Consider the following 25500-nt stretch of genomic DNA (forward strand, 5'->3'; position numbering starts at 1 on the left):
TTATAATTAGAAACTTTAATTAGCAGCATTAGCAGCATAACCTGTATTTAATGTCAGGTTGAATATTTTATAGTCAGCTAATATTTAAAAAAAATAATTTAGAACCTTACCTAACAATGTAGTATGTCTTTGGCGAACATGCTGTGTTTCTTTTTTAGATCTTGATGTAACGTCTCCTTTGTTTGGGCATTCCCACAAGGAAATGTCCGTGTGCGTGTATACCCAAATAATTTCTGTGCCGAAGGAACAGTGACAAATGCCGCACAAGGGAAATGACATTTTCAGGATTTTTAATTAATATAATGAGAAGGGAAGGAAGGCACTAATTTAATGCATTTAAATTTTAAATAAATGTACAAAATAGATTAAATGAATATAAATATATGACTTTAAAATTACTTAATTTACTCAGTTTTATTGGTATTTAGCATCTATAATAACAGCTAGCAGTAATTGAATGCTTGTTATGTGTCAGGCACACAAATGTGTGCTTATAACAATCCCAAGAGACAGATGTCATTACACCCACTTGCTAGATAAGGAAACAAGGACAGAGGGAGCCAGCAACTTCCTTAAGGGAGCATAGCCAGCAGAGACAGGATTTAATCGCTGTCTGATCACTGTATTAGCCTGAAATTAATAAATCCATTATTATTCAGGGGACAGAATCAGTAGCTCTTAGAAAAGTTACTAACATTTGATTGAAGTTATTGAAGTTTGCCATTGAATTTGTCACTGAAGAGTGGCTTGGGTTTTAGAGAGAAATACAGTATGTGTGTAAATATATTACAGACCTCATCTGCAATCAGTGTCATACAATTCAAAAGATAATATTTATTATTTAAAATAAAACTGTCAGAGATCAGTTCTAAGTGGATCTAGTATATAAATAATTGGCATTAAATGAAGATTATTAAATTAAAAACTAGTATTATCATTTCAGGAGTCTAAAACCTGGCCTTGGGTGCCTGCTGAAAATGAGGACCAAAAGTCAGGGAGAAGTCAATGACAACCTGAGCTTTTGAGCAGTCGTTGGAAGAAATAGTGATAACATTTACTTCTTTTATCAATCATGGTAGCTGTGAGAGCGAGGGAGCCTTTGGGAAAGGTGATGAGGGCTTGGGTTTGTGGTGACATAAGACGCTGTGATGGAATGCTGGCAAAGCAGAGTGAGGGGAGCACCAGCTGGGGCGGAGAGCCTGGGCTCTGGTCCTGCCTGTGCCGGCCACTAGCAGGTTGACCTTCGGCCAAGGCACTTGACATCTCTTGTCCTCAGTTCCTGCATCTAAACACACTGAGGAGCTACATGATTAAGTGGTTTTCCAACTCTGCTCTGAAAAGTCCCACTGGGTGCCATAGATTCCCTTGAGGTTACTTGGGGGGGGGAAGTGCACTCTAATCTAAGTGAACCTAAACAACTACACTTTTATCACAAAATCACATGTATGTTGTATTTTGGTTTAAACAAAGTTTGAAAACCAGTGGATTAGGTGTTCTATAGGGCCTCTTCCAGCTCTAAAATTCTGTCTCTTGTTCTGAAATCTGAGTTCTGAAATCTGGAATTGTCCAGCAGGAAGAGGCCAGAGGTTGAAGCGGCCAGATAAGTGAAGGCACGGAGCGCTGAGGCCGTGGGCCGTTCGTTCCTGAGCCGTTAGATGCCGTGCATTTCAGAAGGCCACAGCCTGTGTTAGGAACCTGTACTGGTATTCCTTCATGGGTGGTTGCAGAAGTCCTCGGTTATTTCTTAACTTTACAACAGCTTTCTAGGTTCCTCGAGAGCTCTTTTCCATCCAATTTAAATATTTCTTTTTTTAAGTTGTCATCTGCTGGCGCCTGCAAATAAGCTGTCCTTTTCTTGGGCTTTTTTCCTTCTGAGAAATGTCTTCTCTGCCTCTTATATTTGCACTTGTACACATATGTGTTTTCCATCCCGCTCCCTCTCCAGCTTCCTCCCTTATATCCTGCCCAGCCAATGCCAGATTTTATGATTAATATAAATACTGTCTTCAAAGGGTGATTGACTACATTCCAGCCCCCTACAGTGTTTTATAGTGCACTAAAATTCAGGTTGGCTGGCAAGTGTGTAATGGAGCAGTATTATGGTAGAATGTCTCCTAGCCCTGGTCAAATGATTGCATAAGGAACTTGAGTGAATTGTGTCATAAGAACTCATTTGAGACTAGGTTATCTGCCTATCAGTCTCCCAAGTAAAACTGAAGTTGTAGGTAAAACTCAGAGTCGGAAATACCCTTAACTGATTTTTTCGAGTGACAGCATTTATCCCCAAACTCAACTCCCTAACAGGACTACCAAAACTCCAGGGTTTTTACTTGGTCATCATTTTGTGGCCAGCGAGCTTTGTAGAATGAAGTTCTTCGTAAAAATCTCCCTAGATGGGTAGCATGCGGCTGCAGTGCTGGGATGCAGAGGAGAGAGGAGAACCCTGAAGTAACCAGGAGATGTCAGGGACTAACATTTCCGTGCTCTGACGTTCGGCATCAGCCTCACCTTTCGCAGTCATCCGTGAGGAAGGGGCGCACACTCGTCCTTCCATCGGCTGCTGCTCGGCCGGTAGAGCACATAGCACAGATGCCTGTTGTATTGCGTCAAGTTTACACGGAGCATCAAGTTTTCTAAAAAATGAAATCATTGTAAATTCTGGCAGCTTTTATGGTGTAATTAAAATGTCTAACAGGATACCTCTGGGAAACTAAATGCAGTTTTACTATTTATAGAGCCAGCAGAGGTAGTGTTTCTTGCCAACTTTCATATCTTATGACCTATAAATTGCTCTTAATAGCTAATCTGTCATCCCAGCCTCTCATATAAGAAAGCTTGTTTCCTTATTAATCTGTTAATTTGCATCTGCAAAGGACATTTACAGATTCTTGGTTTGAAAACATTGCTGTATTAATGCTGGGCATTATAAATAATTTATTACCTGTGATAGCAACTGTTAGGTCTGGGTAATAGATCTCTCTGACAGTGTGTTATTCTTCCAACCCTAATACAATTTTGATAAAAATAATTATTATGAGAGTTTCTTCGAACTCATAGAACTAGAAAAGGCTGACAGGTTTCCATGGAAAAGCTGTATCTATCACTAACCACTCTCTAAGTTCATAGTAATAGATTCAAACCAACTCTTTCAACTGTGGTACAGTATGTGTTAGAAAGAATTCAGGTGCACACAATTACCCTCTTACCTTTCCAGTAGCTACTGCAGAATATTCCTCTAACCCCAGGTTTAGGTAATGGGACAAGCCAGTTAGACTGATACATAATAAACCCAACACCAATTATTAAGTATGTGTAGCATGAAAGTGATTTAAGACTGCTAAGAAGCATGTAATCATGTTATTTACATGTTCTTTGTCTGATATTTAAGCCTCTTCTTCAGGTTATGGCTGTGAGTTTGCAATTCTTAGAGATCCCGTTTCTGGAAGCTTTCTCCCTGCCAAGAACCTTGACATTTACTATATTTTTGTTTGTGTTTTGTTCATATGTGTTTTTTTCCCTCTATTTTAATCCAAGGAGAATTTATGGGAGTAGGAAATAAAACCTAAAAGGGAAGAAATCAGAGTAATGAGATGATGACGGTCAAATCATAGGCTTAAGCCAGGACAGAATTTGTGTGTATTATGGGATTACATCAGGCTGTTAAAGGGAAGTTTTGCTTCAAGCCATAAGCTTCCTGGTGACCCAATCAGAAAGGTAAATTTGACCACTTATAAGATTCACATTTTTCCTAAGATAAAACCATAGTAATTGCTTGGTAGAAGCATTGAAATCCAAAAGCAATTTCTCCATTGGTCCTTATAGAGATGACATTGAATGATATGGACAATGTTCTCAAAAATATAGATTATGAATGTTTTTCTTATTTTTGTCTATTTGTTTTTTTGTGACTATTGAGGAAGCAACTTGAGACCATCATTTAACCTTTTATACAGAATTACTTTCTCAGATCAGTGCTGATTAAGGGTAGATTTTCATGATCAAAGGAAATGGCAGACATGGAAAATACTTTAGATCCCATAAATCGATGGACAAAGAACTCTTCTAGTCCGACCTTTCCATCTCCCCTCTCGCCACTCCCTGTGCTCCCAGGTCTAAGTGGCCTCTTGGTCTCTGATCATCACATGCCCTGTTGTACTTCATGTCTTTGCTCATGCTGTTTCCATGTCCTTGAATTACCCACGTCCCCCATGAGGAACACTCCAATTTATGTATTTATTTATTTTAATTAATAGACTATTTTTTAGAGCAGTTTTAGATTTTCAGAAACTTGAACAGACAGTACAGAGTCCCCGCAGACCTTCTGCCTTCACCACAGCCTCCCCTGTTAACACAGTATTAGTGTGGCATGTCTGTTCCAGTAACCAGTGTTGGCACATTATTATTAGCCAAAGCTCGTAGTTTACATGTTGTAGTTTACACTAGGGCTCACTCCCGGTGTCGTGCAGTCTGTGGGTTTTGACAAATGCGTAATGCCATGTACCCACGATATGGCGTCATGCAGAATAACTTCACTGTCCTAAAAATCCCCTGTGCTCCATCTACTCATCCTTCCCCTCGGTCCTGCAACCCCTCATTTTTCGCTTTCTCTGTAGTTCTGCCTTGTCCAAAATGTCATATAGTTAGGAGAATACAGAATGCAGACTTTTCAGGGTGGCTTCTTTCGTTAAGCACTATGCATTTTAGGTTTCTCTCATGTCTGTTCATGGTTCCGTAGATCATTTCTTTTTGGCATTGAATATTCCATCATGGGGATGTTCCAGGGTCTATTTAATCATTCACCCTTTGGAAGATGTATTGATGGCTTCCAATTTTTAGCCAAGGTGCTGCAAACATTCATATGTAGGTTTTTGTGTGAACACAGGTTTTCCTTTCATTAGGGTAAACTACCTGGGAGCATGGTTGCCGGGTTATATGGCAGGAGTGTGCTTAGTTTCGTAGGAAGCTGCCCGGCCATCTTCCAAGTGGGTGGCTCATTGAGCATTCCCACCACCAGTGAACGGGTGTCCTGTTGCCTCACGATTTCCCCAGCACTGGTGCTGTCAGTCTTTGGGGGTTTTAGCTGTTCCAGTAGGTGTGTAGTGGTGTCTCACTGTGGTTTTAATTTGCAGTTTCCCGATGACATGTGGCATGTAGCATCATTTTATATGTTTATTTGCTGCCTGTAGATCTTTTTTGATGAGGTGTGTATTCAGATGTTTGGCCGATTTTAAAACTGGGCTGTCTGTTTACTACTTATTGTTGAATTTTAAGATTTTTTGACATGTTTTGGATACCAGTCCTTTGTTAGGTATGCATTTTGCAAATATTTTCCTTCAGCTTATACCTTGTCTTTTCATTCTCTTAACAGGATTCTTTGCAAAGCAGAGTGTTTAGTTGTAATGAAGTCCAAGTTGGTGCTGTATCTAAAAGCTCATCAAACCCCAGGTTCCCTGTATTTTCTTTCATATTATCTCTTAGGAGTTTTATAGTATGCATTTTACATTTAGGCCTGTGATTTAGTTCAAGTAAATATGTATGAAAGGTGTAAGGTTGTGTCTAGATTGACTTTTTGGTTTTTGCATGTAGTTGTTCCAGCACCATTTGTTGAAAAGACTATTCTTTCTCCATTGAATTACCTTTGATCCTTTGTCAGAATTAGTAGACTATGTTTGTGTGAGTCTCAAGAATTTTCTTGAGTATATGAATGAATGAACAAATCAACCAACCAACCAACAGGGCCATAACACTCCGATGTCTGTCAGCTTTATCCCCTTGAAGTGAAGTGCTTTTACCAACATCCCCTGTTGAACACACCAATGATTCTAGAATGTCCTGGGGTAAAGGGTGAATTTTCTTACCCCTGTATTTGCAGAAAGGTAATATGAGGAATATGCTGAAGCATATGAAGATGATGACTCTTCCCACCACTAGTGGGTCAAACCTGTGTTGTCTTTTTTGCTGTGGTGACATAACTTCGTGTTCTGTTTTCTGGCCATCTTCTACCACATCTTTGAAATGAGTAAAGCTAAGTGGCTGTCATCTCAGTTGGGGCAGGAAGAGAAACTAGAATCTAAAATTTTAGCATCTTCTGTGTGACAAGTAATAAACCAGCTTCTTTACAAGTATTGCTTTGTTTAGTTCTCTTCAAGGCTCTGTGAGGTGTTAATATTCCCATTTTACAGATGAGGAAACTAAGGCTCAGAGATGCTACAAAAGCCATGCAGTATCACATAGTTTGCCATTTGAATCCCTGCGTGTCTGATTCTAGAGTCTGTCCCTATTATTCTATATCCTTCTGCCTCTTGGGCTATAGGTGATTAATCCAGGACCTTGAATTTGTGGGCACTGGACTGCCAGGGAAGACAATGCACATGTGGATTTGGGCAGTAAAGAAGAAAAAATTGTGTTTCTGCAGGTTTAGTTCCCTCTTTTTAAGACTACATGCATCTAGTCAATCAGCAGTTATATCAAATATTCCTACATGTCCATTTACTCCTTCCACAAAATGTAACCCTTTTGAAGTACAATAAGGGGGAAACAATGCTAGATGTAAAGGAAACGTGTTTCAGTCTTTAAAATAATGTTTAGTGGTAGTGTCATCAGTGTGGTTGTAGTTTGGGTAGTTTAAACTCTGCTATTTTATGTCTCAAACTAAAAACCCTTACAGGTGGTTTGAAAAAAGATGAGCTAATTTTTTTCTTTAGCTCCACGTCCCATGAAACTGACTTGTCACATGGGGCTCTTCTGCACGTCTTTGGGTCACAGAGCAAGGGGTGATGACTTCCGTGTGCTCAGTCTGCAGCTGGAAATCATGCTTTGGCAAGAATATGAGTAATTTATATCTTGTAAAGAGAAAAATATTATCTTATTCCAACCAGATAGTTTGTTAGCATAAGTGTTTGTGTGCATTTTAGTATTCAAATACAGATGTTCCGAAATGTTTCCACTGCGGAAGCAGCTGCTGCTCTTGTAGCACAAAAATCTCAAAGAGATTGATATACAAAAGCAGCGTGAACCTTAGTGGCAAATGCAGCATCTGCTTGAGGTGGGGCCTGTGATTCCCCATAGATGTGGGTCTTCAGATTCTCCTTAACAGCCTGAAACCATGTTTCAGATCTAAGCCTATTCTGCAGGAACAGGAACAAAGACAAGTGATTAATTTGTAATTCACTTAGCTGATAAATATCATCGCAGGTTATTTGCCCAGGGGCTGTAAAACACTGGACTTTATTTCCTGTGGCAACTGATAGGAATATAGATGTTTGGTCATAATGACATGTTTTCAGTTGCCGTTACTAGCTTCTGGATGGTAAGAGAGCTCAGTCCAGCCAGCTGGCAGTCATAAAACATCCATCCCCACCTTAGCGGTGCATTCACAGAGAACTCAGCGGTTTTCTCAGGACACTCGCACGCACTGCTTTATCCAATCCCACCTGAGCCTGTGGAACTGTGTGCTCTGTCATTATCAGCACGATTTACGTAGAAAGTAAGAAATGAAGATGCGGAACCACTTAACAGGGTCACACAACCAGGGTCTCTGGCTCTAAATCCTGTTCCATTCTTATATTATTATTATTATTATTATTATTATTATTATTATTATTATTATTATCACTATCATTATCATTATTACTGAATTTATTGGGGTGACATTAGTTAATAAAATTATATAGGTTTCAGGTGTGCAGTTCTATAATATATCAATTGTGTGTTGTATTGTGTGTTCCCCACCCCAGGTAAATCTCCTTCCATCGTCATTTACTCCCCCTTTACCCTCTTCTACCCCCCATCCCCTTTTCCTCTGTCAATCACCACATGCTTGCTGTGTCTGTGTGTTCCATTCTTATACATCAAGCTGCCTCCTGAGTTTCAGAGACTGTGATGAGTGTTCATAAATTATATCATCCTTTTGAGAGACGTTGGTTTCCAGGACACTGCCATGAGGCATCCCGGCTGGCGGCACTGCCTGGTAACGGGAGGGTGCCAGGGGAGAGCTAATCCTTCCCGCTCTCCCCCACGTCCCGGCGGGGAAGTGCTCCAAATACTCCCTTTCCTTATCTTTAGAGAGCTGCAGCAAATGAGCTCCTGTGTCTCCCTGGAATTCAGACAAATGAAGACCCAGAAGCAGAAGATCCAGAGCTGTCATTTGGCATTGCCATAAACCAAAAGTTCCTCGGGACAGTGCCTCCTGGGGTGTTGTGCCTGCCCGAGGCCTTGTAAATCCATCCCCTGTGGTGTTCAAGGGCTCATTGCCTCCAACCAGGTCTATTATTTGGAATTATCATACGAATTATTTATGGTTCGCACATTTGTCAGAGGCTCATGGCCGAGTTTGAAAACACTCAGGCTTCTGGCTTGGGCCTAGAAATGTCTGTCCAGAAACTCAACTTCTCTGAGCCTCAGTCTTTCAAAGATCCGCAGAGCTAATTAAGGGCAGTGCAGTTTTGAACTGAATGTGTCTGATTCTGAGTTACACTAGCTCTGTCGTCACAGAGCCACGTGTTTTCCTTTGAGGTCAGCAAAGACTTGTTTGTGGGAGGGTTCATAGACTGTGTCCCACTCGCTAGCCAGGCTCGCATGGAGAGCAACCGAGAGAGTGAGGTGCGGAGGACCGACAGAGGAGTACAGGGAAGAGGCTGAGTCCCTGGGCTCGCTGCAGAGGAGGAAGAGGGGGGCGTTGGGCAGGGAGAGGAGCTGTGAGCAGCGGCGGGCCAAGGACAATGTGCCGACATGAAGCCCTAACTCTGGTCCCGAAGCGGAACCGGGGGCCAGGCCACGTCTGAGCGGCATGCTCTTCGGTGAGCGCCGCTACCGCCTCTGCCAGAGTCCCCCTGCTGTGGCACTGCCACAGTCGTGGAATTGTTTCTGCTCTCCCCCGCTCAGGAAGAGAAATAAAATAGTACATTTATAAGTATGTATTTCCTCTCTCTTTTCCTAAATCTTTTGTTGGAACATCTGTGGAATGATAAAAGCAACTCAAAATGATATGAAACCCTTTGCAAACACACAATTTGCAAGCACCATAAAGATGGTCATGGCCTCAGTTATTTTGATCAAGAGCTGTTTCACAGGCAAAGAAATAGGGTAGCGGATCACTCATCTATAAAATATTGATAAAGATGTTCTCAGGTGTCCAGACATAGAATGCATCTCATCAAGAACCACCCATGCTGTGGTGGGACAGCACCCCTGCGTGTTTGTTCCCTGGCCTGGAGGCCCTCGTGAAGGCCACTTCTCTGATTGTGACAGGGCATCCTGTGTTCCGCCAGGACCACGTGTGCATGCTAGGGAAGAGAGGGAGTGAGGTGAAGAAAGGGGTTACGCGGCTGTAGCTGTGGGCACGTTGTGAAGGAAGCCTCTCACTTAGAGACCGGCAGGGCAGACTCACGAGCTGCCCCTTTGTGGCCGTGCAGAGGAGCTAGGGACAGCGGACGAGCCTGTCTGGGGCTGTCTGCCCTTGCTAAGACGCTAGAACCCGCACGGCATCTTCATCATTTTTGTTGTTTCCATTTGGCTCACGGCACTGATTTAGAGTCATTTTCACGAAAACTTCTAACACAGAAAGGGTCCGTGTACTTTCTTCAGACAAGAGAGGTGTGCGTGGCAGGCACTGTGAGGGGACCGCTAAGACAGCATTTTTCTGCGCAGAGCGTTGTTGGGTCAGAAGAGCCTCTGGCAAGAAAAGCAAAGCCGGAAGGTCCAGTGTGGGCCCGGAAAGGGGTGGTGAGGCCCAGTGAGGTCCACCCCATTCAGAGGTGTAGCTTGGAACCGCCTGTTGTTTTCCTCTGGGGCTCATCTGGACCTAAGCCCTCCACAGGAACCAGCACTGATGAAGTGACATTAGAGGAACAAAGATAAGAGAACCAGACCCCTCAGTGGGTCCTGAGTCACACAGTTACAAATCATCATTCTGAGCGTGTCCCTTACCTTTAACGTGTCCATCCGCTTGGGGAGAGGCAAGGCTAGATAAGTGCTCTGGAGAACAAAGGGCCGAGCGTGGGTCTCTCCCAGGAAGGTCCTGTGCTGTACTATAATTACTTTTGGTTTTCTTCAACATTTTTTAAACGACAGAGGTTAATAGCTATTAACATAGCTATAATATTGTAATATTAGAAATGTCAATAAGTGTTTAAGATGAAGGTTATGTGGAATAGAACATGTTTCTGTGAGATTAGGTATTGAAAGTTACTGATTACAATATCATTGTCTTTTTATTAGGGGCTTGCTGTGTGGATGGGCTCTTTTTCAGTTCTGCATAGGTCTGTCAACAACTGATAGAAATTAGGAATTGGGTTGGATGGCCACAGGCAATCCCTGAAACATTTTATCTGCTGAAACAAACCAAAGCCATTTTCTGATGTGCTTTCATTTCCCTGCCTTATCCTTTCTCTCCAGGCAGCTTCTTCAGCCCTGAGCAGCCTGGGCCACGTGTACACGGCCATCGGAGACTACCCCAATGCCCTGGCCAGTCACAAACAGTGTGTTCTTCTCGCCAAGCAGTCCAAAGATGAGCTTTCTGAAGCCCGAGAACTTGGCAACATGGGAGCTGTGTATATTGCTATGGGCGACTTTGAGAATGCTGTGCAGTGTCACGAGCAGCATCTGAAGATAGCCAAGGATCTGGGCAACAAGCGAGAAGAGGCCCGGGCCTACAGCAACCTGGGGAGTGCCTATCACTACAGGAGGAACTTCGACAAGGCCATGTCCTACCACAACTACGTGCTGGAGCTGGCACAGGAGCTGATGGAGAAGGCCATTGAGATGCGGGCCTACGCTGGCCTGGGCCATGCTGCCAGGTGCATGCAGGATTTGGAGAGGGCTAAGCAGTACCACGAGCAGCAGCTGGGCATTGCCGAGGACCTCAAGGACCGGGCTGCAGAAGGACGAGCGTCTTCCAACCTGGGTAAGGACACAACTGCTGGCAAGATCCAGGGTCAGTTCCGTAGGCTGGAGATAGCTGGAGCAGCCCACTATCTTTTCCAGAAATCTGTGCATTTATATTCCAAAGAATCTCCTCATTGTGTGTGTTGTATGATTCCTTCAGATAGATTTCCTTGGAGCCTGTCTGCTCTAAATCACATGATCCTGCCTGTCATCATAGTACTCTAGGATTAGAACTCTGAAATGCTGGAAAAACAAAACACCCTGACCTTTTAATCTGTGAGAAGAGTGACCAGATTTATCTAATTAGAGAGAAGGGGAATGAAATGAGGATATACAGCTATGTTTGGCTTAAATGAAAGAGAAGCTGTTAGGAACTCATCAATGAAAGAGAATTTGAGACGAGTTGCGTTCAAAGGGGCTGCTTTACTTGGTGACTTTAAACCCACAGGAAATGTGCTTTTCCTCAATAGTATGTGTGTTCACAGATGATATTGATAGTTTAGTATAAATGCATAATTATTTTTTGAAAGATCTTTTGAAATAAGATAGATTTGCAGTCACTGTTTTGATAGTACTTGGTTACAGTTAAGACTTATACATTTGGGTGAATTTGTATAGTAAGAGACAATAAGTATCAGTAACTGGCTACTTTTTCAAAGATGTTGTTATCTTGTCTCTGTACCCAGGTGTGGGTTCATAATGAGCGGAAGGAACAGATGTGTTTGGAAGTATAAGCTGAACTCATCCCTGTGCCTAGAGCCCCACGATTGGTTCTGTATCCACAGGGACTTAGGGCGGGAGGAGGACAAGGAAAAAGTGATCTGATTGGTATTAGCGTGTGCTTATCAGATACTAGTAGCAGCAGAATGTAAAAATTAGCCCAGGCACCTCATCTTTATATAATTTTACCACTACTCCTCCCTCTCCCCACCTCTGCTTATTGCAACCATATGTTTTGTGAATGTGGTTGTTAGAGAAAGTCTGGAAGATCCCTGGAGATGACTCTAACAATGGTACTGAGATCAGAATGAGAGTCTGGAGAGTCTGTAAGAAACATAGAAATAAAGCCTTGGCATTGTGTATTCATCCAGTGGACCAAGTGTTTATTGAATCAATTGTTTATTGAATGATGTGCTGAATCCTGGAATAGTTCCCTTAAGAGACAGAGAAGTTTAAAAAAAAAAAGCCTTGCCCTCAAAGAGCTTACACTTTAGTGGGATAGTAGATTAATACATAGGACATCAGCAGCCTCCCTGCAAGACGGTGTTAAGGACACTGTGTTTCCATGAAATTCCTAGAAGGGAGACCCTGACGGCTGGGAATACCCCGTGAAGCTTCTTGGAGATTAGACGCAGGTGGATCTTCAAGAATAGGTGAGATTTTGGCCAGGAATGGGATGGCATTGATGGCGAGGGGTATATGGAAGAAGATGTGAGGTGCAATAGGTTGTTGACATGTCTGAGGGATGGTGGCATGATTAGACTTCAGGAATGTGCTAGAGGGTGGTAGAAGATCAGTATGAAAACTAGGCAAAGGTTTTGCTAACGAACGGAAACTCCTGAAGGTTTTGAATGTAGGCCAAGGACGCTAGATTAGGTATTTAAGGAAGACAGGGCAAGCCATGGCACACGGGCAGATTGGAGGGCTTGGAAACAGGGGTTTAGATGCCTGCGCATACTGGGCTATTCAGGTTTTATTTATCACCTCGTAGCATTTGGGTTAGTTGTGTTTTCCAAAGACTTTGTTCATTTCATCTAATTTATTGAGTTTATTGGCATAAAGTTGTTTACAATATTTCCTTAGTTTCCTTGTAATGCCTGTAGGATATATATAATAATACGCTCACTTGCATTTCTGTTATGGGCAGTTTGTGTTTTTGCACATTTACCATTTGCCCAGTACCATTTTCTGGACCATTCTAGCTAGCTATTTATCAATTTTCTTGATCTTTTTAAAAAACTGGCTTTTTGTTAGTTTTTAAATTAATTATCTGTTTTCTATTTCATTTATTCCTAGTCTCATTTTTATCATTTTCTTCTTGCTACTTACTTCTTGCTCTTTACTCTTTCTAGTTTCTCAGGGATGAACCTTAGATCATTGATTCTAGACCTTTCTTCTTTCTCGTACAAGTAGTTAAAAATATAAAATTTCCTCTAAACACTGCCATAGGTACATCCAATAATTTTTGATGCATTATGTTTTTACCTTCAGTGAGTTCAAAATATTTTCTAAAATCACGTGTGATTTCCCTTTAACCCCTGTGTTATTTAGAATTGTTATTTACTTTTAAAATATTGGGGATTTATTGTTATCAAATTCTAATTTAATTTCATTGTATCAGAGAATGTATTTGTAGGATATATATTGTATTTTTTAGTTCTAGAATTTACAATTGGTTCTCTAAGTGAAAATCTCAGTTTTAGTGCTAAGATGTATGCATTTCTTCATTATGTATGTATTTTTTTCTTTACATAGCTGAGCCTACTAATTACAAAAGCTCTTATAACTTTGTCTGCTGATTCCGTGCTGGTCCTGTTAGCGTCACACCGTGCAGACTGACCGTTGTTGGTGATATTGTTGTTTTGTAACAGCATGGTTGAGACGCAACTCACTCACCGTGAGATTACTCATTTGAAGTAGATAACTCAGTGGTGTTTAGTATAGTCAGAGTTGTGCATTGATTGCCCTTTGTACTCTTAGTGACATTTTATTGTTTCTGTGTATATCCTACAACCAGTAATGTGGGATTATATCCAATACTGTGAATGATACTTTATAGAGGTTCTGGATTCTGATATATTTCTGTTAATAGCATTGATTTTGTTGTTGTTGATAATTGTTGTTTTACCAGTTAACTTGCCTGAATTCAGGTTCCAAAGTCAGTCTTCCCCATGGTGGGTGGCAGCTGAAATCTCTGTTCAGGTCTTTTAGCTTTAACTGAACTGCTTAGTTGGTGCCTTGCACATGCGTGTTTCAGGAGTGAGACAGAGATTCAGGTTGAATTTATGCTCAGAATTCAAGGCTCACTACTGTGGCCCGATCCCAGACTTTTCCCCTGGTTCTTCAAACCAGTGAGACTGTGTGTTTCTCCCTGAGTGTTAGCCTTACCATATGATACTAATTGGGGTTTGCCTTTTGGGGAAGAAAAGATGCTCTTTGGCATTTTAAAAATGGGAAACTTACCCAACGCCGTTCCCTTCTTCAAATGGTCAGCTCCAGCCTCCCTACTACTGCAGCCTCCCTGCTTCTGGTTGTGCTACCTTGCCTTTAGACAGCTCCTCCCCTGCTTCCCCCATGCCTGTGCCCCTCTCCACTCACCAGACTTCACAGCTGCTGTTTATAGGAGGGTTGAACTGAAATGAGCTGCTCCTGTTACCGGGACCAGAACTCCTCCTGTTCGTTTTAACCCATTGCAATTTGACTTGCTTCTTTTGTCCCCTGAAACAGGTCGACAGCAACCTTCTGGTGCTGACTTCTGTGATCAGCATGCCGGCTGGCATGCTTTGCTGTTCTCGAAAGGCTCTCCTTTTCTAGTTTCTGTGGAGCATGCTGTCCTAATTTTCTTCTTGGCTGCTTGCTCTTTTTGTACCTTTTTCACTGGTGTTTTTTTTTTAAAATGGACAATTTTTAAGTTACAAAAGTGATACCAACTTTCGTAAAAAAATTATTATATTTCATAAGTATATAAAGTAGAAAAAAGAGATCCACTCCCTTCTCTTACACTTACTGTCCCCTTTCCCACTCCTCAGAGTTAACTACTGTTACAGTTTGGCTAGAATCTTTCCAGACCTTCTTACTAGGTGCATAAACATATGTGTACAAAAACCTATGTAAATGTACCCACGTGTACAGATTGTTCCTTGTGTTTTGTTCCTTGGTTCTTTTCTGTTCTTTCTTTATATATTTCTCTTTATCATTTTCATCACCATATTTTCAGTTACTGCTTCAGTGTACATTGTTTCAAAGTCTCTCTTCACCAGCTCTGACCTTCTGTCTGAGCATCATTTTCTCATTTCCAACTGCCTAGTGGATACTCCATTTGATTTTCATGCTGACCTGTCAAAATTAGTGAGTCTGAACATGAAATATTTTTTCCCTAAATTAACTGCTTCTCCTAGATTTCCTAATTCTGTTGGTGGCAGCCCCACCCCTCTGGCCATCTGTATTAGTCGTCTATTGTTGCTGTAACAAATTGCCACAAAGCAGTGGCTTAAAACAACACAGATTTATTCTCAACACAGATTTATTCTCTGTGGAGGGGGCAAGAGTCTGACATCAGTTTCACTGGGATAAAGTCAAGATGTCAACAAGGCTGTTTCTTCCATAGGCTCTAGAGGAGAATCAGCTTCTAACGGCTGCCTGTTTCCTTGGCTTGTGGCCTCTTCCTCTGTGTTCAGAGTGCACTGCCCCAGTCTCTGCTCCCATCATCACATCGCCTTCTCTTCTGCACTGACTTCTCTTGCATCCTCTTCTAAAGACCGTTGTGATTATATCGGGCCCACTGGAATAATCCGGGGTAATTCCCTCCTCTCAAAATCCTTAACTTAATCATGCCTACAAAGTTTTTTGCCATGTAAAGGAACATTCACGAGTTCCAGAGGTTAGGATGTGGACATATTGGCAGGGAGTGGGGAGGAGGGAATGGCATTATTCAGCCTAGCATACTGTTTTAATTTAGCAATCTAATGTCATGATTGATTTCTTTCTTTCTTTTTTTTTTTTTTCAGTTTACTCTCTAACAGTTTTCAAATAAAGGTTCTTTTCCTTCTTTGCCTCTTCATTGCCTAGTCTCTTGTATTAACCTACTGCTTGGGTTCTCTTCACAACCATCCCTCCTTCCCTCGTCCCCTCCATTCCACACGTCAGTAAGACCGATCTTCCTGAAGCTATGCTCTGGGCAGTCGTTGCTGCAGGTGGCATACCTCATTATACCAGAGTCCTCCCCTTTAAACCCATCATCACAAAAAAGTAATTAAAAAATAGACCTGTCGTCATTTCCATTCTTTAATTCCACTACTCCTCTGAATATACTCTTTACTGGAAACTGCACTTTCCCATCTTCCCTGATCTCGTCACATTGGTTGGTCTCTCTTGCTTTAATATGTTTCTTGAGGCTGTTTCTTCCATTTAGGACTTCTGTGTCCTGTTTTGCTTGTCTAAAGTTTGCCCATCGTTTTAGGATTATCTCAAATGCTATTCACTACTATACTTGAAGCATTTGTTTGATAACAAGATAAGTTTCTTACCTTCTCTGAGCCCTAGTAACACTGAGAAAATTTCTTTTATTCTATCTATACTCCACTATAAATTATGGTTATTTGTGTATTTATATAGTTACCACTTCTGGATTAAAATCATTAGAAGTATGAACAACATTCTACTCTACAGTCTCTGCATCACTGAGCATAAACCCTTACACATAGTGGGTTACTCAGTAAATGTTTATCTGGTTAGGCTGAGAGAGTCAAAGCTTATAGGAAGATGTCATGCCCAGGTGAGTAGAAAAACAGTGGTGGCTTTGGGAAGAGAAAGGAAATCTGGGAGAAAGAACTGGTTTGGGGAAGCACATGGTAAGTTTGATTTTCTGCCTGTCCATTATTTATTTCTCTAACTTAATGTAATATGAACAAATAGAACTGAAAACAAGTATTAAGATGGCATCATACTAATGACATTTGTTCACAAATGTCGGGAAGGAAATGTAGGGAAGGAAAGCCCACCAGCGAGACTTAGGGTCACAGAGAGCAGAGGAGATCCAGAGATCGGGGGGAAGCTCAGGAGGAAGAGAGCTTCAGGATGTGGAGGGCGCGTCACTCATGTCAGCGAAGCCGAGGAGACTGAGCTGTGGGCCACCGAGGAGGCGTTTCGACGGCAGGAGCTCCCTGTGTGTACCTGAGGGGGGTGGGTACAGTGCGTGGAGCCGGGAAGGAGCCTTTGTCCTCTGGTGGTCAGCATGCACTAATACTTATTTACTCACCTTTTAAGTAAATCATGTAGAAATGATTTAGACTCTTTAGATGTCTTATGAACAACAAAGAATAGCCTAGCTGTTTTCTAAGCATGTCTTACTTGTGAAAATGTAAATTTTGGCTTGGAAAATGTCCATCTTTTTCTTTTGTGCTCACATCAACTGTAGTTGCATGACAGTATTTCTGTGGACTCAGTTTTTTGCTTTTTGGGGTTTTTTGATGGCCTTTTTTTTATGGTTCTAATTTAGGCGATTGGGAGTTAAACCTCAGTTAGACTGCGGAGTAAGTCACTAGATTAAAGCCTCCAGTCCTCTCACCCTGATCATCACAAATCTTGTTATTTTCTCGGGAGCCAGACAGAATTGCCTCTCATCTTACTTTGAGATAAACTGCAATTAGGAAAGTGAAAAGGGAGACAATTAGAAGGATGGCTAGTTTCTTTCCTCTTCTCCCCTCCCCGCCTCTCCCCCAACTCTCCCCTGTCCTCCCCTGCCTTCCCCTCCCCTCTCTTCCCTTTCTTTTCCCTTTTTTTCATTTCTTTCATTGTTTTTCTCCTTCTCCTTTTCTTCCCCCTCCCCCTCTCACCCCCACCCCCGCTCTGGATGAAGGAGCACCTCCCACGTGTACAACAGTGTCAGGGCGAGTCTGTTTCTAGTGTCGGGTCAGATATGAGAAATGGGAAGTGCTTCCCACCAAGGTCTGGGGTCAAATAGCTAATAATTCACCTGTGGGAAATAATTGAAATTTTAAAAATAGCTGTAAAAAAGACATATCTAGAAAGTAACTTATTTGGGAGAGAAGGGATTGGGACTAGCATTCATTAATTCATTTGTTCACTTATTCATCTTTTGATCAAATATTGACTGAACATTAGTTATGTGATAGGCACTATGCTACCATTTACCAAATAAAACTGACATAGTTCCTGCCCTTATGCAGCTTACAGGTGTTCCATTTAACAAGCATGTGAGACCTATTCTGTGCCAATTCTGTGCCAAATAAGTATTTACACTTATTTTCATAGCTAATCCTCTCTGTAAGCCTATGAGATCAAGAGTATTAATTAATTTTACATATGAGAAAATCAGATAGGTTAAAAAACCTGATCCAGTTAGCCTTAAGAGACCCCTGGCATAAGACTCCTTAATATTTCACAAACGATGCTTGGCTTCTTCCCCCGTTTTCAAACCGTCCCGGAGCCTGGTGGGTGTTCACGGCTCCTAACGTTCACGGTGCACCGGGTGTGGCGGCTCTCAGCAGTTCTGGGTGTGGGGCTTGGGAAATGTCAACCAAGGAACTTTTCTAAAAGTTGTATTAAAAATTAAATTCTGCCAATCTGAATGAGAAAATTTTGAATTCTCAAGTAAAGGTGGAACAATATTACATATTCTCCACATGATATACCCACGTTTTATATATTATTCCTAAGTAGATTTTGTAAGTAAATTAAATTATTACTATAAACATGTTGTAAAACTATCCTATAAAAAATCTTTATTTTTTAAAAGGTTTTTAACATTTTTATTGATTTGAGAGAGAGAGAGAGAGAGAGAAAGAGAGAGAGAGAGAGAGAGGAAGCGGGGTGGGGGCAGAGAGAGCACTTGCGGTTGCCTGCTTGTTCGCTTGTTCACGCCCGTCCGGTGTGTCCTGCCTGCGCCCTGGCCCTGTGGACTGAGCCCGAACCTTGTGCCTCAGGGTGACGCTCTAGCCCACTGAGCAACCCGGCCAGATGAAAAATCTCTTAATAAGTTTCTTTTGTAGGGAAAAAACAACTCTAAAATATGTCAATTACTCCCTTTTATCTGTTTTTCCCATTTCAGTTTTAACTTACTGGGTTTTCTTAGGTAGAGAGAGGCTTAGCTTTATAGGTAAAATGTTAGGGTAGTTACTGATTTACACTTACTTGGGGGGGTTACATTTAATTGGGGGGGTTTCTATGGAAATTCACAGTGTGATTAACAGGGGCATGTTTAAAATAACTACTCAAGATGTCAAAAGGGTCTGTGAGACCTCACGTAGAAAGTCTTGGTAGAGCAATATAATTCCATTATGTTTGTGTTTTGCATGCTTGTTTCTTTTTCTAAGAGCCCTGTGAGGTAAACTGTCATTATTCTTTTCCACAGATGAGGACTCAGAGTTAACGAATGTTTGTGACTCACCCAAGGTTATAGAGGGAGAGGCAGAGTGGAGGCTACATGCACATCTGTGTCCCCTGCCCATGGTTCTTCCTTGGTGGCACGTTCCCACTAGAGCAGTGGGTTCCCGTGGGAGCCCGTATTACCTGGCCCACGGCTAAAAGCCGAAGAAGACGCTTCTGGTCCTGCACCTCCCCGCCCCCTACTCTTCTTCCCCTCCCCCAAGCATACATGGGAAGATGACAAAGAGGAGGGCCTGGAAGGGGTTATAGGTCACCTTGAAGCAGCGGCCCTGCTCACGCTCCGGTATAATAAGACAGCAGATGTTCCCAGAGAAGTACAGGTTCTATCAGGAGGAAACAACCCTTTTCTTCTTTCCTAGAGAGTCTGTTGTTCACTTGCCCTGAGCTAGACACTTTCCATACATTTTTTCCTCATTACAAAGCTATGTGGTAGGCATAGAATTTGTCTCAAATGCATACCCAAACCTAGGTCTGTGTGCTCTCTTCTCCTACAGCCCACAGGACCCCTCTGAACCCTACACATTTATTGAACAGTTAGTTCTTCTGCTTGAGAAGCATAAACGAGACTATACAGATTGTCAAAGTTTAATAATGTCCATAATATAGAAAGCCAAACCGCACATACCAGCTTTTCATTCAGAGCAGTTCCTATTAAGGGTCATGAAAAGGGAAAATGTAAATACAAAAAAAAAAGTGTCCCAGACCCTGAAACAGATTTTTCTAGACATCTAAAACAAAGTAACCACCATGTGCTTCCCTTGTTTGAAGGAAATGAGACATGGAGAGCATCAACCCAAGCAGGAGAGTTTTCTGATGGAGCACCAGAGGACCGCAAAAAATGATTCAGACCCACATTAAGGTTATGACATGTACATCCTGTGCTGTGGCCCACACCCATCAGTGCCTAATAAATATCAATAATATTTACTCTCTTAGGTCAAGATTTGCTCCCCTGCTTGTGTAGACATTGCTGTGCTAAAGGAGCTGTGATTTGCTTACAGATAGAGCGCGTCCGTAAACATGTGAGAAGGAGCAGACGGGGCAGTAAATCTTGGTCAGAGCTGCACTTTGGACTGTTGCAGGAGAGGCTGCCACGGCGTTGTTGGAATAATGAAGTGGGTGCTTGCTGCCAGGTCCCAGAGTTCTGTCTCCAGCAGGCAGCGTCTAGCAGTAAATTAGCTTATGTTTCAGCTTGGCAGTTGGCACTTGGTTCATTTGTAGATGCTAATTGTAATCTGATGTTATCAGCAGCAGGTAATTGAAATGGGCTTGATGAATTACTTAATTTCCTTTAATAGCTGAGTCTTCAAGAACTGAATAAAAAAGATAAGGTGATCAGGAGGAAAATACAACAGTTCTATCTTTCTAATTAGTGCTTGGAGGTTTTTTCTTCTTTACACAAATGATTATGAACATGTGAGGCTGAATAGGTTTATGAGTCAAAAGCCCCCATGGGGGCATTTCCCATTAGGCAGCCCCGTCCTGAGCATTGATAACACTTCTGTTAGGACCTCAGAAAGGAACACCTGAGTGATGACTCTGAAGAGTATCGGTTTCTGAACACAGCTCTCTGTTCCCAGACCGAGGCGGACGCTGCCTGCCAGGGGTGCGGCCACGTTGGCATTCACCCGGCCTTGAGCCTTCTTTTTTCTGGTTGATTTCTGTGAGCAGCGCTGCCTGGCACCATGCAGCGAGCAGGGGAGCCTCTCAGTGATGTTAATCACTGGCTCCTGCCTCCCACACCTGGCACTGGCACCTCCCACACCTGCCTCCACCTAGGTCTTTCCATCTGTAGCAGCTCCCGTGTAGCCCTTTGCTTTGCCAGCCATGGTGGTGCAGATGTGACCCTGGGTCCTACCATCTGTGCTGGACACTGCATCCTGGGCCTATGCCATGTGACTGTTATGAGCTTTGGGGTCTTTCTTCTGGAATCATTTGGCTCTGCCTTTAAACTCATGTTTGTTCCTAAGAAATCCATCTGTTGTGGGGCGACTTTGGAGGAATTTACTTTTGACTGATTTCTTGAGAAAATCAAAATAGCAGGAAATGTGGAGCAGTAGAATGGGGTCTCTTAGATAGACATTTGGAGCAGATACAGCCAAGTGATTGTTCAGGTTGCCCCTGTGGCTCTCCTTTACAGCAAATTCTGTTAAAGAGAGCTTGTCGTTACAGGTGAAGGTTCCAGGTCTGTAAGCCACCACCGGGACTGCGACAGTAAACGCCTTTGACGGTGAATACATTATAGGGACTCTGGTAATATCCTACCTCCTGATCTGAGTGAGACAGTCACATGGCTGTGCTCACTTTGTGAAAAATAATATGCTTAAGATTTTATATCTTTCTGACTATATGTTATTAAAGGCTTACTTTTAGAAGGACCTTTTACTGCAGGGCAGAGTAAAATTGGAAGGGTATGCCTTTCTCGATCCTGTCCATGCCCGTGCCTTTCACCACCATAAACCAACTCCACACATGCAGAACTCATTCTGGCAGAGACAGCTGTGTAATCCTTTCCCTGTACATCCCCATCTGTCCCCATCGGCCCTCCTCCAAGCCTGTGATTTCACATGGTATATTCCCGGTTTCCGAGAAGGGCGACACAACCTCAGTGCACAACCTAGAAATCTCAGTTATCCTGCAATCCCTGCCTCCTTCCCTCCCACCCCAGGGCTAGTTGATCAGAAGTCCTGAAAATGTGCCGCTCCCAGCAGGCAGTAATATAGCTGTAGGGCTGTGTTTTCAGTTTCCCATCATTCTCTTGCCTTGGTCATTGCAACAGCTCCCTCTACACTGTTCTCCCAGCTTCTCCTCCAGTTCATTTTCCACATGGCTTCCATGGTGAACCTCTTGAAACCCCCAAGTGCTCAATCTTATTGTATCATTTCTATACTTAAAACCCTGCACTGGTTCCCCATTACCTTCAGGATGAAGTCCAAAATCCTTGGCCTTGTGTGAAATAATAGAAAAAATATGATGTCTCTGCCCAATTCCCTCCATCCCTCCCATTCCCCTTCTCCCCAACCCTGTTCCCCCTGACACAGAGCTCCTAAATCTTTTATTCTAAAGCAGGGGTGTTAAACTCATTTTCACGGGGGGCCACCGTCAGCCTTGTGGTTGCCTTCAAAAGGCTGAATGTAATTTCAACTCCTTAACAGTTAAGGAGTAGTTACATTTATACGGTCCTACAATTATTTCACTTCTTTGAAGGTAAATGCGAGGCTGATGTGGCCCCCAGGGAAAATGAGCTTGACACCCCTGTTCTAAAGGCTCCTGGATGGGGGCTGCTCACCAGAAAGACCAAGCCACGATCAGAAGCTTAGCGTTTTCAGCTCCCACCCCCACGCTCCAGAGAGGGGAGAGAAGCCGGAAGTGGAGTCAATGATTGATCTTGCCTGCCTGAGGAAGCCTCCGCAAAACCCCATAATTGGGGGGGTTGGGAGAACTCCCAGATTAGTGAACGCGCTCAGACTGGAGGAGGGAGACAGCAGCTCCTGCATGCAGGACCCTTCCAGACCTCGCCCTGAGTGTTTCTGCTTCTGGCTGGGCGCCTGTATCCCTTATACATACCCTTCAATGCACTGGTAAATGTGTCTCCCTGAGTTCTGTGAGCTGCTCTAGCAAGCAATTGAACCTGAAGAGGAGGTTGTGGGAATCTCCAACCTGTGGCCAGTGGGTCAGGAGTACAGTTGATAACCTGACCTTGCAACTAGCCCTGGGATGGGGGTGCAGTAGAGTGGGTGAGGACTTATGGGACTGAGCTCTTACCTATGAGGTCTGACACTATCTCCAGCTAGATAGTGGCAGCAGAACTGAGTTCTCAGAATAAAGATGCTCGACAACATGGACCAACCCCACTGACTGGTACAGTGAAGTCGTCATTGTCACACATATGCATTCCAGTCCACTCTCCTTGGCTGCCAGGTTACATTGATGTTACACAAACCATTCTAATTGTATTATCAGTGGCTGGACCTGGCATATTTACTTTTCAGCAACTCTCAACATTCAAAAAATATTTATTGAGCACCTAACCTGTATGCCAGAAACTATGCCAGTGGCTGTTTGATAAAGCAGGCATTTCAAGTTCTTGAAGTAAAAGCACTTAGTGATTTCATAAAGTAATACATGAGGTGTAATTTTAATTGGGAGGCTGTCAGAAAACTCTTCTCTGAGGAAGTGGCCCCGATTTGTCATTAATGCCATTTTCTGCCACTCTCGCCCTTCACCGTCACTGCAAATGTATGTTGGACCTTCATATTCTTATTGGTGTAAATGATGTCTAAAACTCTTTACTACTCTGAAAGCTCAAATTCTATTGTTTTTTTTCCATAGAAAGACACTGTATGTGCAAGCTGAAACTTGATTTTTAAAGCCTTTTAAATGAACCAAAAATATAATCATCTTGAGAAATAGTCAAACCAGCAGGTGGTGATTAGGTTCTATGATATCATTTTAGTTTAGTGGTAGGAATACTGAATTGTGTAGATTTTTCACTTTCTTTTACATAGTTCTTTGCCCTACAGCTAAATGAGAAAGTCTGATTAGCAGGCTAACTAAAAATATATTAACCTTTTTGGATCTTTATCCAAGAAGTTTACAAAGCACAGCTAAAATGAGGCCCTTTGTGCAGGTTTGAAGAACCCTAATATTTATTACTTTTGGACAAGAAAATCACTAGGGTCTTACACTGTTTCTTCTTTTAAGCACAGGAACTTAACAGTCTATTCTCCTCTGCACTTAACATCTAGCCTTAGGAAACCGAGGCTGCTTCATCTTTTAGGTATTCAAATAACAGGTTCTGTGGAGAATACATGAAAAGGCCTTTGTGATGTCTCCAGCACACCTTTGAAGTGGCATAGGAGTCATTATGAAAAGAAAAGGAATGACACTTATGGAATGCCTCCCGCGTGCTAACACGATAGTGGTTAAGGCTCTTAGGCAGTGTTTCATTAGCTCATTTAAAAGTTCAGAGAAATAAGGCTTGCTTTCCCCATGTAGGAACGGGAAGCCTGAAGAACGGAGGGGCGAGCTTGTCAGAGGCCCCACAGCGCATGCGTGGCGGAGCTGTCTGATTGGGGCCAGTGCCCTGCAGGCCGCGCCATGCCGCTTCCTGCAGAGGATGGTTAGCGCTGGCCCGTTTTTGAGTGACAGGGGCAATTTGACATTGTAACTGGAAAAAAGTGGGAAGTGAGCATTTCCCTTTGCCCACGGCTTCTTCCCATTGTCGCTCACCGATCCCCGTTTCCTACCTGGCGCCCATCAGCACTGTGCAGACTGGATGCAGGGCGGCAGCGGGCTGCTTACGTCCCATGACGGGAACTCTCCTCTGCCCCAGCACGAGATCCACAAGAGGCTCAAGTGTTTAAGACTCTCTTCAGCATAATTAGTAATTTCAAGGTACCTTAAAAAAGTAGCTTTCACTGAGAATCATTTTAAGCATGTTGTTCCAGAAAATCTTCTTCAGGCTCTCTGACACAGCAGAAAACACATTTGTTGAATTGGATTAAAGCCAGAATGCAACTTTCAGTTGGCATTGCTGACTCAGCCTGTCCCCACTTGACTTTCAAACAGCTCTGTTAGCTCCTGAATACCGGCTCTCAGTTTTCAATGGATTTCAAAAAGTGCTCCTTTCTGCCCTCCTTTGAAGAGTTAAGTCACTCTGGGAAGTGAGTGCTTTCATTTTCTCTTAAAAATTGCATTAGTGCCATTTAAAATGGTTCCAAGAACAATTAAAAAGTGAAGTAAATGCTTTGTTGTTATGTGTCCAATGTGCGTGTGAAGGAAGACCTCATCAGAACAGGCCCGGTGGCAAAAAGTTAACAGATTTGTGTTCCTGAGCCAGCGTGTCAGAGTTGGCCACTTATTTGAAGCAACAGCAATTCTGTAATTATGTTTTCCCGATTCAAATGGAGGGTCCCATCAAATCCATTATCTAATACCAAATAAGACAAAGACAGCTTATAACATGGCCCAGCTGTTGGAGCGCCCTGGAGGGAGATATAATATGCTCTGTGACTCAGTAAGCAGAAGGTAATGACTAAAAGTTATCAAGCCCTTCACAACAAGGAGATCTGGAGTTTAACCAGGAATTTCAGACTGTCAACCTTAACAAAACAGATGGTGTTCTCCAGTTCGCGGCACCATCCGGCGAGCTGGCATGTCTGCCTTGACGACTCCTCGTACTTCTTACATGCCTGATGGAGAAAGACATTTTCTTTGTCATCAGTGAAGAACTCGCACTGCTCTGTGGGTGACAAAGGGAATTAGAAGCACCTACTTGTTAAGCCCCTCACTGAACTCATTCAAGATCTTTCTGTCCTCCAGGGCTGTGGCATTTTGCATAGAGTCCTGTTGGACTGTTCTTTCTTCTCCTGGTTCCGTAGGAACCACTCACACTGTGTGCTGATTTCTTTCCATTTGGATCACTGAGAAGTCCCGTTCACAAATGGCTGCCCATCGCTACGAGTGTTATGGGCTTTCACAGTGTTA

General features: G+C 42.8%; 1 protein-coding gene across 1 annotated transcript in view; it reads left to right on the forward strand.

Moving 5' to 3' along the window:
• TTC28 (tetratricopeptide repeat domain 28) overlaps positions 1-25500 on the forward strand; it is a 560959-nt gene that overhangs the window by 396973 nt on the left and 138486 nt on the right. Inside the window, exon 6 of the mRNA XM_045826718.1 lies at positions 10396-10903. Coding sequence (XP_045682674.1) covers positions 10396-10903 — 508 coding nt within the window. The remainder of the gene's footprint in view (positions 1-10395; positions 10904-25500) is intronic.

Source organism: Phyllostomus hastatus, unplaced genomic scaffold (assembly GCF_019186645.2).
Source record: "Phyllostomus hastatus isolate PE091 unplaced genomic scaffold, TTU_PhHast_1.1 phas_scaffold_760, whole genome shotgun sequence".
NCBI lineage: Eukaryota > Metazoa > Chordata > Mammalia > Chiroptera > Phyllostomidae > Phyllostomus > Phyllostomus hastatus.